The sequence below is a fragment of the Octopus bimaculoides genome, chromosome 9 (genome assembly GCF_046866305.1).
Source record: "Octopus bimaculoides isolate indiv1 chromosome 9, ASM4686630v1, whole genome shotgun sequence".
NCBI lineage: Eukaryota > Metazoa > Mollusca > Cephalopoda > Octopoda > Octopodidae > Octopus > Octopus bimaculoides.
In genome coordinates, this window is record NC_142936.1 from 15,182,756 (window position 1) to 15,197,361 (window position 14,606).

Below are 14,606 nucleotides of genomic sequence, written 5' to 3' on the forward strand. Positions count from 1 at the left end.
GGATCAGGTGCCTAGTTTAGCTTTTAGGAGAATGAACATTGTCCAAAAATGGTCAAGAACCAGTAGATCACAGAGAGAGACAAACAAACAGAGATGAAGACAATAGATCTTTAACCCTTTCGTTACTGTATTTATTTTGAGAGTGGAGGTGCAATGGCCCAGCGGTTAGGGCAGCGGACTCGTGGTCGGAGGATCATGGTTTCGATTCCCAGACCGAGTGTTATGTGTGTTTATTGAGCGAAAACACCTAAAAGCTCCATGAGGCTCCGGCAGGGGGCGGTGGCGACCCCTGTTGTACTCTTTTGCCCCAACTTTCTCTCATTCTTTCTTCCTGTTTCTTGAGTAACGCTGCGATGGACTGGCGTCCCGTCCAGCTGGGGAACACATACGCCATAGAAACCGGGAAACTGGGCCCATGAGCCTGGCTAGACTTTAAAAGGGCGCATAAATAATAATTTTAAAAAAATTATTTTGAGATGCTCTGTGTTTCTTTCAATTACTTTAAATATAACAAAGAATCTAGTAAAATAACTTAGTTATCATTCAGTTAGTGTCAGGAACATAAATTGTGACTAAGGTTTTGGTGGAAGATTTTAATTCAAAACTTATGAAAACAAGACATTTGTACTCAGAGCCAGTTTCAGCCAGATTGGTAACAAAAAGGTTAACAAACTGGCTTCTGATGGTGTGCACTAGATTTCAGTCATACATAGGAAGAGAAACAAGCCTTTCTAAATGGCATTAGTAATATATATTTCTTTATTGCTCACAGGGGGCTAAACATAGAGGGGACAAACAAGGACAGACAAAATAAATAATATATGTGAAACAACTGGAATTGAAAGCCATGTTAACTTGTCCAGAATCTTTTGTCCAGCAATACATGGCAGATATGTTATACAATGGTTTATCAGAAGAGAATGTTTTATAGAGAAGCTTAGCTGATATCTTTCATTATAAACTGCTGGCATATATTTTATCAACTGCTCACTGGATGTAAGCTCTAAACAGACTATGACAATGCTATATCAACAACATCATCATTTTAATGCCCACATGCTTGCATATGTCAGATGGAGATGTCGACACAGATTTTCTGCAACTGGATACCCTTCCTGTTGCTAACCCTCACTTGTTTCCAAGCAAGCCATGACCAGATGTTTTCATGGAGGAACAGAAATGAAGGACACCACTTGTATGACACTGATACCCATTTACAACAATCATAAGGTAGTGCTGACAGAATCGTTAGCACGCCGGGTGAAATGCTTAGCGGTATTTCGTCTGCCGCTATGTTCTGAGTTCAAATTCCACCAAGGTCGACTTATCCTTTCGGGGTCGATAGATTAAGTACCAGTTGAGTACTGGGGTCAATGCAATCGACTCGTCCCCTCGCCACAAATTTCAGGCCTTATGCTTATAGTAGAAAGGATTTACAACAACCATGTAATGTCAAAACAAGGAGACACAAACACAAACATATATATATATATATATATATATATATATATATATATACACATATATACATACATATATACACACACACAAACAGGCTCCTTTCATTTTCCATTTTTTTTTTACCAGTTCCATTCACCAAGACTTTGGTTAGTCCAAAACTACAGAAGAAAATATTTGCCCAAGTGGTCACACAGGGTTGGGAAGATTATTATGTTTCGTTCAATGTTTTACTGCATCAAATACTGAGGGGGTTAGCCAATCAGGAGCCAGCTTTCACATGGTCATTCAGTTTGCTAAAAATAGTGGTCAAATATTGTCCAAATCATATATAACTGTCGCAAGAGATACAACCCGTCTGAAATAATGAGAGCATGATCAGAGATGGAGCACCTGCAAACATGGATAAGAACTGCAAATATGGATATAAGAACCTATCTATCTACCTCTGTATTCTCCATAAGTCTTGAGAATACAGAGGTAGGTAGATATATAATGAGATAAGGACACAGTAGTCTGGTGAGCGGTGTGTGTTCATGTGTGTATATACATGTATATCCTGAGTGTGTAGTTATGAAACTTGCTTTGTAACAAAGTGGTTTTGGGTTCAATTCCCACTGCACAGTATCTTGGATAAGTGTCATTTACTATATAGTCACTAGATCAATGCTCTGCAAGTGAATTTGGTAATGGGGAAACTGTATGGATGCCCATTGTATGTGTGGGTGTGCCTTTGAGCTTGTTCTCCCCACAACCATTGATAACTGGTGGTGGTTTATTGTTCCTGTAACTTGGAAGTTCATCAATAGCTACTAATAGAATAAGTAACACACTCCGTAAAAAAATAAAATAAAGTACTTGAATCCATCTGTTCAGCAAAACTAGTGATTCTCAACTATTTTTTTTTTAAGGACCCCTTCGATTACTATTTTATTCTGGTGGATCCCTCCCCACCAGTAGCCACTCAATGTTTAAAACTTAATTCTATAGATACTTCTTTCAAAATTGCTATTTTGTTCATCACACATTTACTTGTGTAGATTGAACTATGTGAAACGTTAAAGAGAGAACCCTAGACGTTTTTTTGCAATAAATACATCTACAGCAAAATATTTTCATGGACCGTTCAAATAATACTGTGGGCCCAATTTACTTAATTTGCTTATGTGAACCCCCCAAAACTCTTATATGGACCCCAGGGGTCATACAGATCCAAGTTGAGAACAGCTGAATTAAACCTTCGAATGCAGTACCCAGCATGTCTGCATTCCAGCGAAGAGAAAAAATAAAACACGAAAACATATATATATATTTTATATGTATGAATGTTTACAAATGAAGGGGAAAAAAGTAGTCTGTACATCAAAACATAAAATAGAGTTTGTATATTTCATGAGAAGCAATTTGAATCGTTACACTGAATTTTATGTTACAAATTATTCAGACAATTGATGAAAGGAAGCAGCATAACAATATATAAGAAAAAATATTCATAAATACATCAACATATGATTAGTCAGCGAGATTTGATTGGTTGACAAGAAAGCATTAGATAATGCATCACACATTCATCTGTTCAATTGTCAGACACATTACGGTGATGTATTCATCTGCTGTCTTGTGATACAATAGAACAAGGCATATCAGTGTTGTCTACATGTTAAGTGCACCAGGTTAGCTAGAAAGTACGAGTTCAATCCTTGGGTAAGTCAAGCTATATACAGGCTGGTTTAAGCATTAAATATTCCTGTATTATTTCCTATTATATCACTGATAATTCTAATGGCTGGCATTAGGAAGGGCATCATTTATAGAAACCATGCCAAAACAAACAACTGAAGCCTGGTACAGCAGGTCAGCTGCTGTCAAACCATCCAACCCATGCCAGCATGGAAAATGGATGTTAAATAGTGATGATACACACACACACACACACACACACACACACACATTATATATATATATACATCTAGGTACTGGCATCACCTTGAGGTGAGGTGAAGAAATTTGCTTTGCAACCTCAATTTCAGGTTTGGCTTCTTGGGTGTCTTCAACAGTAGACCCAGACAGAGCAACATGTTTGGAGTAAATTTGGTAAACAAAAACTTAAAAAGAAGCCCAGCATCTGTGTGTGTGTGTGTGTGTGTGTGTACAAATATATATATATATATATATATATATATATATATATATACATACATATATACATATATATATATATTTTTTTCTCTCCTTGTTTCTTTCTGTGTTCCTTTCTGTTGAAGAGCGTAGGCTTGAAATGTTAAAGACTTTATTCCAGAGCGTTATACTAATACATCCATTTGTTGTTTACACCACCTGTCTTCGTCTGTTGTTTTTTCGTGAATTCTCCCCTATATATATATATATATATATATATATATATACAGTTATATATTAAGTTAGACATAGCCTAGACCAATCTTTGGTCAAAGCATATCTAAGTTTTATATATGTGTGTATATAATATATATGTTTATAAATACTATTCAAGTATCACAAAATTGTTTGGGCGGTAAATTTGTTGTAAATTGGGGGAGTTTCATGCTATTAAGAAACGTTTGTGTTGCAAATTGTATTGGCAGATGGCAGACATCAAGGGGCATAAAATCAGGGAAATTAAACGTTAGTTAACAACATAGGCGGAAATCAGGTCTGAATAATTTTATGGCGGTAAGTGGGGTTGGCGGAAAATCGAGATGGTATAAGAGCGGGGGCAGACTGTATATACATATATATATGTGTGTATATATATATAAATATATATATATATATATGTATACCTCAGTCCACTCTGCTAGGTGATCAGTGTTAGGAAGGGCATCCACCTGTAAAAATCCTGCCAAAACAGACACAGTTGTCTGATGCAAGCTTCTGCCTGGCTGGCACCTGTCAAACCATACCAGCATGGAAGGCAGACATTAAATGATGATGATGATGATACATGCATTAGAGTATTAGCTGCCATATGACAGGTAAATTTGGAAGTATATTTTAGCAACCATGGGTAATAGCAGGAAATAGGGCAGATATATACAATAATCATAAACTTTTATCAAACTTCCTGGGCTTATAAAATGATGAAATGAATAAAATATTTTCAAAAAAAGAAAAAACAATAACTTAAAATTAAAACAAAATTTCTCATCTGAATAATTGTTCAAATTATTCTACCCTTTCGTCCCTCTTTTCTTCCCATCCAATGATTCATTCCCTTTCACTGTGTGTATGTATGTGTGTGTGGTATTCTTTTACACAATTCCTGCCACCAAGCCTAGTGTGTGCACTCATCCTGCAACTCTTATATTAACTTTCTCTGTATCTCTCTTTTACTCTCTCTCTCTCTCTCTCTCTTTTCATACAATGTAAAGCATCACTGAAGAAATCAGCCAATCAGCCTTTGTATCAGCTATTATATACATAATAGACACAGGTGTGACTATAAGCACAGGTGTGACTATAAACACAGGTGTGGCCGTGTTGTAAGAGGTTTGTTTCCCGATTGCATGGTTCAGAGTTCAGTCCCACTGCGTGACACCTTGAGTAAATATCTTCTACTATAGTCTCAAATCAACCAAAACCTGGTGAGTGAATTTGGTAGAAGGAAACTGAAAGAAGCCTTTCATGTGTATGTCTGTGTGTCTTTACGTCTGCATTTGTCCCCACCACCACCACCACCACCACTGCTTGACAATCAGCGTTAGTGTGTTTATGTCCCCCCCACCATCACTTAGCGGTCCAGCAAAACACACTAATAGAGTAAATGCCAGACTTTAAAAAAAAAATAATAAGTACTGGGGTGGGATGGCGGGGGGGTGGTCGATTCATTCAACTAAATATTCTTCAAGGGAATGCTCCAGTATGACTACAATCTAGTAACTGAAACAAGTAAGAGATAAAAGATAGATAAGCGATGTATGTGTGTGTGTGTGTGTGTGTGTGTGTGTGTGTGTGTGTGTGTGTGTGTGTGTGTGTGTGTGTGTGTGTGCATCCATATTCGCACACATACACGTTCTCTCTTTTCTGTATAAGGTTACAACTTAAATTTCCCTGGAGTGAAGGTAAGACACAGCTGTCTTTATAACAATGAAGCACAAATGACACGTTCACATCTGTCCTCTGCTCTAGAAAACAGACAGACTGTCCTTTCTTTAATGGCACGTTAATCAAGGATACACGTTTACGATTTCAGATTATCTCCCTTCTTCGTTTGAAATTGACTGCCTATGCCATCAGGTGTTTGTTTACTTCCCCACAAAGTGAAAATAATTTTAGTAAGTCAGGAAGTATTTAATGTAACAATGTGGTATTTACTATACATCAATACAAATTCATGCCACTATATATGTATATATATATCTATATATATATATATATATATATATATATATACATATGTATACACATACAGATATATACACAACACTAATTCATGCCACTATATATATATATATATATATATATACATACACACATACATACAGATATATACACAACACTAATTCATGCCACTATATGTATATATATGTATATATATATACACACACACATATGTACATACATACATACAGATGTATACACATACATATGCATATCTATATATGCGTACATATTGCACATACATACGTACATATGCATGCAAATGCGCATACATATGACCATATGACCATATATACATGCATGCACGTGTGCAGCCGAGCACGTGCATGCGAATAGCCATGCACAATGCAATCGTACACTCACGTAAATACACAAATATATATTCACACACATGAATGCGTGCACACCCACACACATGGATGCACATACAAATACACACAAAAATCTACATGCACAAATGTATATATATGCACACACAAACACCAGTGTATGTGTATATATGGACATATAGATAGGTGTATACAAAATCACGGACTCACGTCTATGCACATAAATATACGTATGGACCCGAGCGTATACGTACGCAGACAGGGGCATATATATTCATAAATACATGTATATACACACATACATATTGATAAATGCACTTGTATAAGATTCACACTCAAACGCATACTCATACATACATAAACATCGTATACGCACATATGCATATATATATATATATATATATATATATATATATACATATATATAGAGAGAAAAGGGGTGAGAGAGAGGAGATTCACTTACATACACACAATATATACGCACGAACACACACACACACCATCGCTTTGCCAAAGCGAAATGCCAAAATATATATTCACACATTTAAATACACACGTACACACATATACACACGCCCGTACATAAAATATAACACATGCATACGCACAGATGCACACGTACACACATGCATACACACACACACATGTACACACGGACACAGACAGACGCACACACACAATATGTATATGTCGCTTTGCTTATCTCCGCCTTCTGTGGTCTAGTTGATGATATCCAGTACTTCGTCTATCTGCTACATATTTTATTGTCCTTGGAAGGGAAAGCTTATGATGAGATATGAACTCAGAATGTAAAGGGGACGCAACCAAATACCACAAGGTGTTTTACCTAACAACCTAACACTCTACCTACTGTACATCTGCGCACACACACACACACACACACACATAATATCTATCTATCTATCTATCTATATATATATATATAAACACATACACACTCATGTTTTGAGTTATATTACTCTGTTTACATCTTCAAACCTATAGATAGATAGATAGATAGATAGATAGATAGATAGATGGATAGGTAGATGGATAGGTAGATGGATAGGTAGATAGATAGATAGATAGATAGATAGATGGATAGATAGATGGATAGGTAGATGGATAGATAGATAGATAGATAGATAGATAGATAGATAGATAGATGGATAGGTAGATGGGTAGATGGATAGATAGATAGATAGATATACATATATACATATATATATATGAACAAACACACACGCCAACACATAATATAGTCTTCAATATATTTATATTTAAACATTGCTTTGATAATGCAACTCTCAGTGTTTTGAGTCACATAGCTTTACAGCTAAATACGTGTAACCGTGCCTGCATGCGTCAGTGTGTGTGTGTGTGTGTGTGTGTGTGTGTGTGTGTGTGTGTATGTTTAAGCGTACTGTATATACGTGTGTGCATCTAAGTATACATGTATGTGTGTATGTTTATATATATATGTGTGTGTGTGTGTATGTGTGTGTGTGTGTGTGTGTGTGTGTGTGACTGTCTCGGGGTTTGTTCAAACGATGAGCAAATTAAAAGACTTCGCAAAATTTGTGTGTGCATAAGAGAGAGAGAGAGAAAGAAAGAAAGAATGTGTGTATGTATTGTGTGTGCATGTAAAAGAAATATATACACAGGTACACAGCGAATATATCTGCAAACATGCTATATTCAATACAAAGAAAATCCGAAGTAAAATAATGGAGATACAAGACATTTACATACATATGTGTGTGTATCTACACACACACACACTTATACACAGGGAATTCGTATGCATAATTGTAAGTAATATTTCCTAGCATATATTGCTTATGCATTTTTAGACATAAGTGCATACGTATTCAAATAAGCACACACACACATACGCACACACACGCATACACCATCAGCCAGAGTGTTCTTACACCTACACTCGCAGTTGGAGATACCCATTCGCAGACATATACGCACACCCATGTACTTGGCACGTTTATCTGCACACATAGGCTTTATATAGCTATCTGCTTTGTTCACTCACACACACATATACACACACGCGTATACACCTACACCTGTGAACGAACACCTTCAGATACAGTACACATATGCATATATATATATATATATATATATATATGTACGTGAATACACACATATACCCAAAAACATACATACACGAACACACACACAAAGACCTACACACACACACACACACATACAAACACGAACACAAACATACGAACAAACGAACTCACACAAACACAACCACATTCATATACAGTCATACACACACACAGCTGTGTGTGTGTGTGTATCTACCGTCTGTAAAAAACACATCCCAAAGAAGCACAACACACACACACACACACATGTATATAACAAATGCACAATGCACGCTTTGTTATATATATATATATATATATATATATATATATATATATATATATATATATATATATATATATATATATATATATATATATATATATATATATATATATATATTATACATGTATGCATAATAAAATTCCAGATATAAGCGTGTACACACAGACACACACGAACATTCATTGGTGAGAGTAGTTTGACAGTATCAAAGCAGATATGAGGACGTCTGAAATAAAGATTTTCACGAATTAGGCCTTGTGAAAGACGGAATTTTAGAAGCAATAAAAATTTTAGTAAATCTTCCGCTGTGTTGTGGCTTTCATCCGTTTTTCTTCACCTATAACTTAACTATGCTTTCGAGTACAAGGTTTATACTTAAATAGTTTCTGGTCGTGTTGTTTGTTGTTGTTGATTAGGTTTTTTTCTTTGTTTATTTTATGTCACTTGCTTTGCTGATTGTGTGTATGGTCGTTTATGGTGTTATTGGGTGACGGAGAGTAAGAAAGAGAGTAGTTACGGTAGAGAGAGAGAGAGGCTGTGTGAGTGAGAGAGCAGAGAAAGACTGTGTGTGAGAATAAAGAGAGTGGGTGAGGGCAGAGAGAGAGAGAATAAGAGCAGAGAGAGTGAGTACAGAGAGTGTAAGTGAAGAGAGAAGTCAGGGAAAGAGAGAGAGAGAAATCAGTGGTGAAAGAGACGGAGAGAGCACGGGAAAGAAACGATTCAAAAAAAAAAAAACTGATAGATATAGAAAGAAAGAAAGATAGATAGATAGATAGACGGCTAGATAGATAGACAGGGAGATAGATGGATATAGACGTATGAATAGAGAGACGGAGAGATAGATCGATATATAGACGGATGAACAGACAGATAGATAGATAGATAGAAGGTTAGATAGATAGACGGATAGATAGATAGACGGATGGATAGATAGATAGATAGATAGATAGATAGGTAGGTAGGTAGATAGATAGATAGAAAATATTAGAACGAAGGAGTGTTTTTAATGCTGGACATTATAGCGGAGAGAAGTATGAACTGAAGAGATCTAAACAAAGAGACAGATTTCGTGAGAGAGAGACGGCGGAGAAAGAGAGAGAGGGAAAAAGAATGAGGAAGAGAGAGAGAGAAAAAGGGAGAGGAACAGATAACAACAGAGTGTGTATGTGAGAGAGTGAGAAAGAGGAGTAGATAGAATGAAAGTGTATACGAGAGTGAGGGAGAGAAAGAAAGAAAGAGAGAGAGAGAGAGAGAGACTGAATGACATGTAAGTAGACAGAGAGAAAGATTAGAGTATAATTGAAGGGAGTGTGTGGAAAAAAAGGTTACCTACCTGGTTCAGGCTTCATTGCCACGTCCGATGATGGCAGAAGATAAAGTATTGCGAGAGGGTGAGTGACGTTGTCGTAGTGGCCGTCCACTTCACACAGAGACAGACATCGAACCCGCAGCTGAAGTATATAGTTGACCTTCTGTCTTCTTGCCTGAAATAAATAAACTCACTTCTCTCTCTTTTTATCACCACACTGTGTCTCTTAATTCACCCTTCTTCCTGGCTTCGGTTTCTTTATACTGATATACAATCATCTGTCTATTGGAATATACACTCAGCTGATTGCATGTATGTATAAACACTCAGCTGTTTTTATGTATATGTGTATGTTTGTCGAGACACTTAGTTGTCTGTACAAATGTAGATAATACACTCAGCTGTTTGTGTGTCCGTATATAATGGGGTGAGTGAGGGACACCCATATGCCTGTCTATAAAACACGTCCATGGTTTGTTATTTCTTTGCCGCATTCACAGAGGTTGTTGGTTCGAATGGCTCTTTGTCCTCGATATAATCCAGGCGATCTGTGTTCGTCTTATGAAACATCGGGTAGAGAGAAGTAATTCGGGAAACTATCACCAACCGTGAGTCTATGGTGTACTGTAGCTGTATGAGTAAGTATGTGAGTGAGAGCGAATGTAATGTGAGTGAGCATGAATAAGTGAGTGAGTGTGCCTAAGTGAATGAGTGTGTATGTATTTGTGAGTGTGTCTAAGTGAAGTGAAGTGAATACTAACTTGGTCTGGGCCAGTTGTCCGACTATATATATATATATATATATATATATATATATATATATATATATATATATATATATAATCTCAATGGGTGAACGTTCTCACTAATCGCAAGAACAGAAACGAGCAAAAAACTCTTAAGCTAAGATAATTTCATTGGCAAGAGCAGATAATGTCGTTCAGTAAAACTTTATAACATTCACGCATGCATATATAGACAGACAAGAGAATACATTACAGAAACAGACATACAAACACACGCAAACACATTAACTAATGTTCACAGTGTAAAAAATAATAATAGTTTTTTTGTGGCTTGGTTATTTGTCAACTCTCAGCACACTCATGTTGTTGTTGTTGTTGTTATACTGCTGGAGTGAGACTGAAGTGTCAAGCTCCACTCCCCTGCTGTCAAACCTCTCTCACTATCAGCTGTAAGGTCCCTCTTGCCCTACTCCTAGAATAAATTACTAGATTCTTGCCTAGTCATGCCGACTGCTATTAGGTAATAATACTAATGTATACAAACTGTTCACCTAATATATATTATATAAACTTACATAGAATATATATATATATATATATATGTGTGTGTGTGTGTGTGTGTGTGTGTGTGTGTGTGTCTATAATGTCGATTAAGTAATTTTAGAGGGTTAATCTAGACTTACATATCACAACATACTGGTGATTTTTAAGTAGTGAGCTAGATCTATGTACTTACATAAACACTATACTATGTATCAGAGAAAAACTGATCACACGTATATAAGAAAGAAAATATTAGTCACACACACATAGGTGTATTCAAAACTTTATGTGTAATTTTTCTTATACATTAATGGAAGTTCATCTTAACGTAGACATATAAAGAATACAAGTCATATATCGTTACATATACAGAGTCTATTGCTCGTATACTTATGTATATAAAACTTTATCTGTCTACCTCGAAAACACTTTTCTCCACACCTTTGTATATATATAATCTTGTATGTACGTAGAATATGTCGTTTACGTATGCACGTAGAATATGTATATTGTTTATATAAACAATAATATTCACTCGTACATTTTTGTATATAAACACTAGGTTATATACGTAGACCTATGCTAAAATAAAAACAAAAAAAACTTTAGTATGAACGAGTGTGCATATATGTAACATATATGTAAAAATTATTGGAGTACTACACTTAAATTTTAACTGGGTATATATTAATATATACACCCTCGTACGTCAGTGTGTCTATGTCTGTTTTGCACCTATCGTCACTGCGATGAGGAAAATATTAATTCCTCACGTTATTATTTTTTTTTTAACTGAAAAGCAGCAAATTTAAACACGCTTATACCCGTGTATATATATATATATATATATATATATATATATATATATATATATATATATATATATATCCTTTAATGATGGTGAGGAATTAAACACTCGAGTAATAATAATACCTTGGTGCCACCTCGATGAATGAAAAGTTGGCGACAGAGGAACATGAAGCAATGGTAATATTAGCTTCTTAATGTAGGTATTTTATCGCAAGTTTTCCTATATCTACGGTACTCCGAATCCCGGGCAGAAGAAATCCATTTGCATAATGAGAGTCTGAGCACTAAAAAAAAAGCTTCATAGGAGCTACTATTCTACCGCCAACGAAAAATACATAACGCATTCTATTTACATTGGAACGAGCACTGCAATACTGCTAAATAAGATTAATTAAAGAAGATATATATTATCTCTATCTAGGGTCTACTATAGAAATTTAGAAACAGTTCTGGTAGAACATGGAAAATATTTACAGTCGATAGTGGTAAAATTATTGTGTTATATACGTATATATATATATATTCTATGATTGTGTACGTTTCAATAGAGAAATGTGTTGAAATGAATATTCCAGCCAAGTGTCATTCTGTGCTGTATCTTTCCAGTTGTCTTAAAAACAAACAAAAACACTGTGTTGCTGTCTAAATGACGAGTGGAGCAGGGTGTCTCTTGGAAGATTTGGCGAGATGTTGTTGTTGCTGCTACTGCTGTATCATGTGATGCCAAAGCTTCTAGCTTCCTCCTTCCGTCTTTTTTTTTTTTTTCAATGTATTCGCCACAGACAAACCTTTCTCCTCTTGTCTTTATATTATTGTGTGCCTATATATATATATATATATATATATATATATATATATATATATATAGTCAGACAAACCCCACTTTTCTTTTCAGCTGATCTACGAATGTCAAAACCATTTGTTAATGTTATTTTTTTTTTTTTATTAACTTTTTTTTTTCTGTTAGAATTCTTTTGGTCTCGAAATTCCTCCTCATGCAACAGTTTCTATCGTTCATATATATATATATATATATGCATACACACACGCACCCCTCTACCTATCAATCTAATTAATATCTGTGCGCGTATTTATATGTATTTAATATGCTTTTCTTTTTTATTCTTGTGTATGTCTAAGATATATATATATATATATATATATATATATATATATATATATATATATATATCACACGTTTTACCGTTTCCATTTAGACACATGTAGGTTTTTCATACACGTGTCTATATATAGATGTCTGTTTATTTATTTCGACTAACACTCATATGGGAGGGGTCGCTTGCAGAAGAGAAAGAGAGAGAGAGAAGAAAACAGGTGGTACTTAACTACAACACTAGTTTTCAGAGGGAGTATGAGAGGTATTTCAATTATTATTATTATTATTATTATTATTATACAACTCCCCCTCTCTCTCTCTCCCTTCTCGTAATCGATAATTTATACAGCTGATCAATCGATTTACTCTCCTGCTGCAAGGCGATATAAGGTAACATAAGGAGATGGAAAAATACCTGGAAATAACTACGAAAATCCCCACCTGTCTTTCTACATCTGATTTTTCTATTGCTTGCATTCCAAATGACTCCGTACATTGCTTATAACTCTTTTTTTCTCTCTCGCTCTCTTTCTTTCTTTCTTTCTTTCTCTCTCTCTCTCTCTTTCTTTCTCTACCCCCTCTCACTCTCGTATATGCATACACGCGTGCACATTCACAAGCTTTGTCTAACCCTTCTTCCTTCAATGGGAATTTACATATATATATATATATATATATACATATATAAAAAACCTCAGGAGCAAAGCATACTCTCAGTGATTTGGCTGCATTGACTTGGTTTGTATTACATAACATTGCGCTTGCACAACGCCTTTTATATACACAAAAACCAATGATTCTTCTCTCTCTCTCACTCTCTCTCTCTCGTATGTTTCACTTTTCCTTCTTCACGAATATATCCATCTATTTTCTATCATTGTTGTAAACACGGTTCTTTTCGTCCTAATCTTTTTATTTCCAACGTTTAAAAGTTGATATAAGCAAAAAGCAAAAATACTTGGAACTAAACCGAAGGTATTTTTAGAATATTTTACAGTTACACACACACACACACACTCATCCAACATACTATTGTCTTTTCGCTAACCATCAGTACACTACAATGTCAGATGGTATTGTTTAACCACAGGTTATTCCCGATCGAGCAGACCTATAATTAAAGACATTCCAGCCTTGGCTATCCCGTCTTTTTTCCTATATACTAAAAACCCCAGGGCTACATTATCCAGTGTGCCCTTTTCTAAGAATGCAGAAGGTGATTTAGAGGAGAATTAGTTGCTATTTCTTTCGTTCGAATGACCACGTACAGGCTCCCTTGTTGGCTCCCGTTATTGTTACTGTTAGCGGTGATGGTGGTGGCGGTAATTGTCATGTTAAGTATAATGGCTTAGCGACTAAAGTTTTTCTCTTCTTGCTTCTATAGTTGCATTGTATTCTTCAGCAATTTTCTTAACTCTTCTCACAAAAATCAACAATGCCTAATTAAGTAATTGGTGCTTCAACTTCATTTACCCTTCCATATATGGAAGGGTAAACGA

General features: G+C 35.5%; 1 protein-coding gene across 3 annotated transcripts in view; it reads right to left on the minus strand.

Moving 5' to 3' along the window:
- The window catches only part of LOC106874620 (atos homolog protein A), a 207,323-nt gene extending 196,762 nt beyond the window's left edge, over positions 1 to 10,561 (minus strand). Inside the window, exon 1 of one of the 3 annotated variants that reach the window (XM_089357170.1) lies at positions 9,916 to 10,561. In XM_089357170.1, the coding sequence (XP_089213296.1) occupies positions 9,916 to 9,931 (16 nt within the window). In that variant the 5' untranslated portion in view covers positions 9,932 to 10,561. The remainder of the gene's footprint in view (positions 1 to 9,915) is intronic. The other 2 variants (XM_089357171.1, XM_089357169.1) reach the window with 2 other exon arrangements.
- Between the last annotated feature and the right edge of the window lie 4,045 nt (positions 10,562 to 14,606).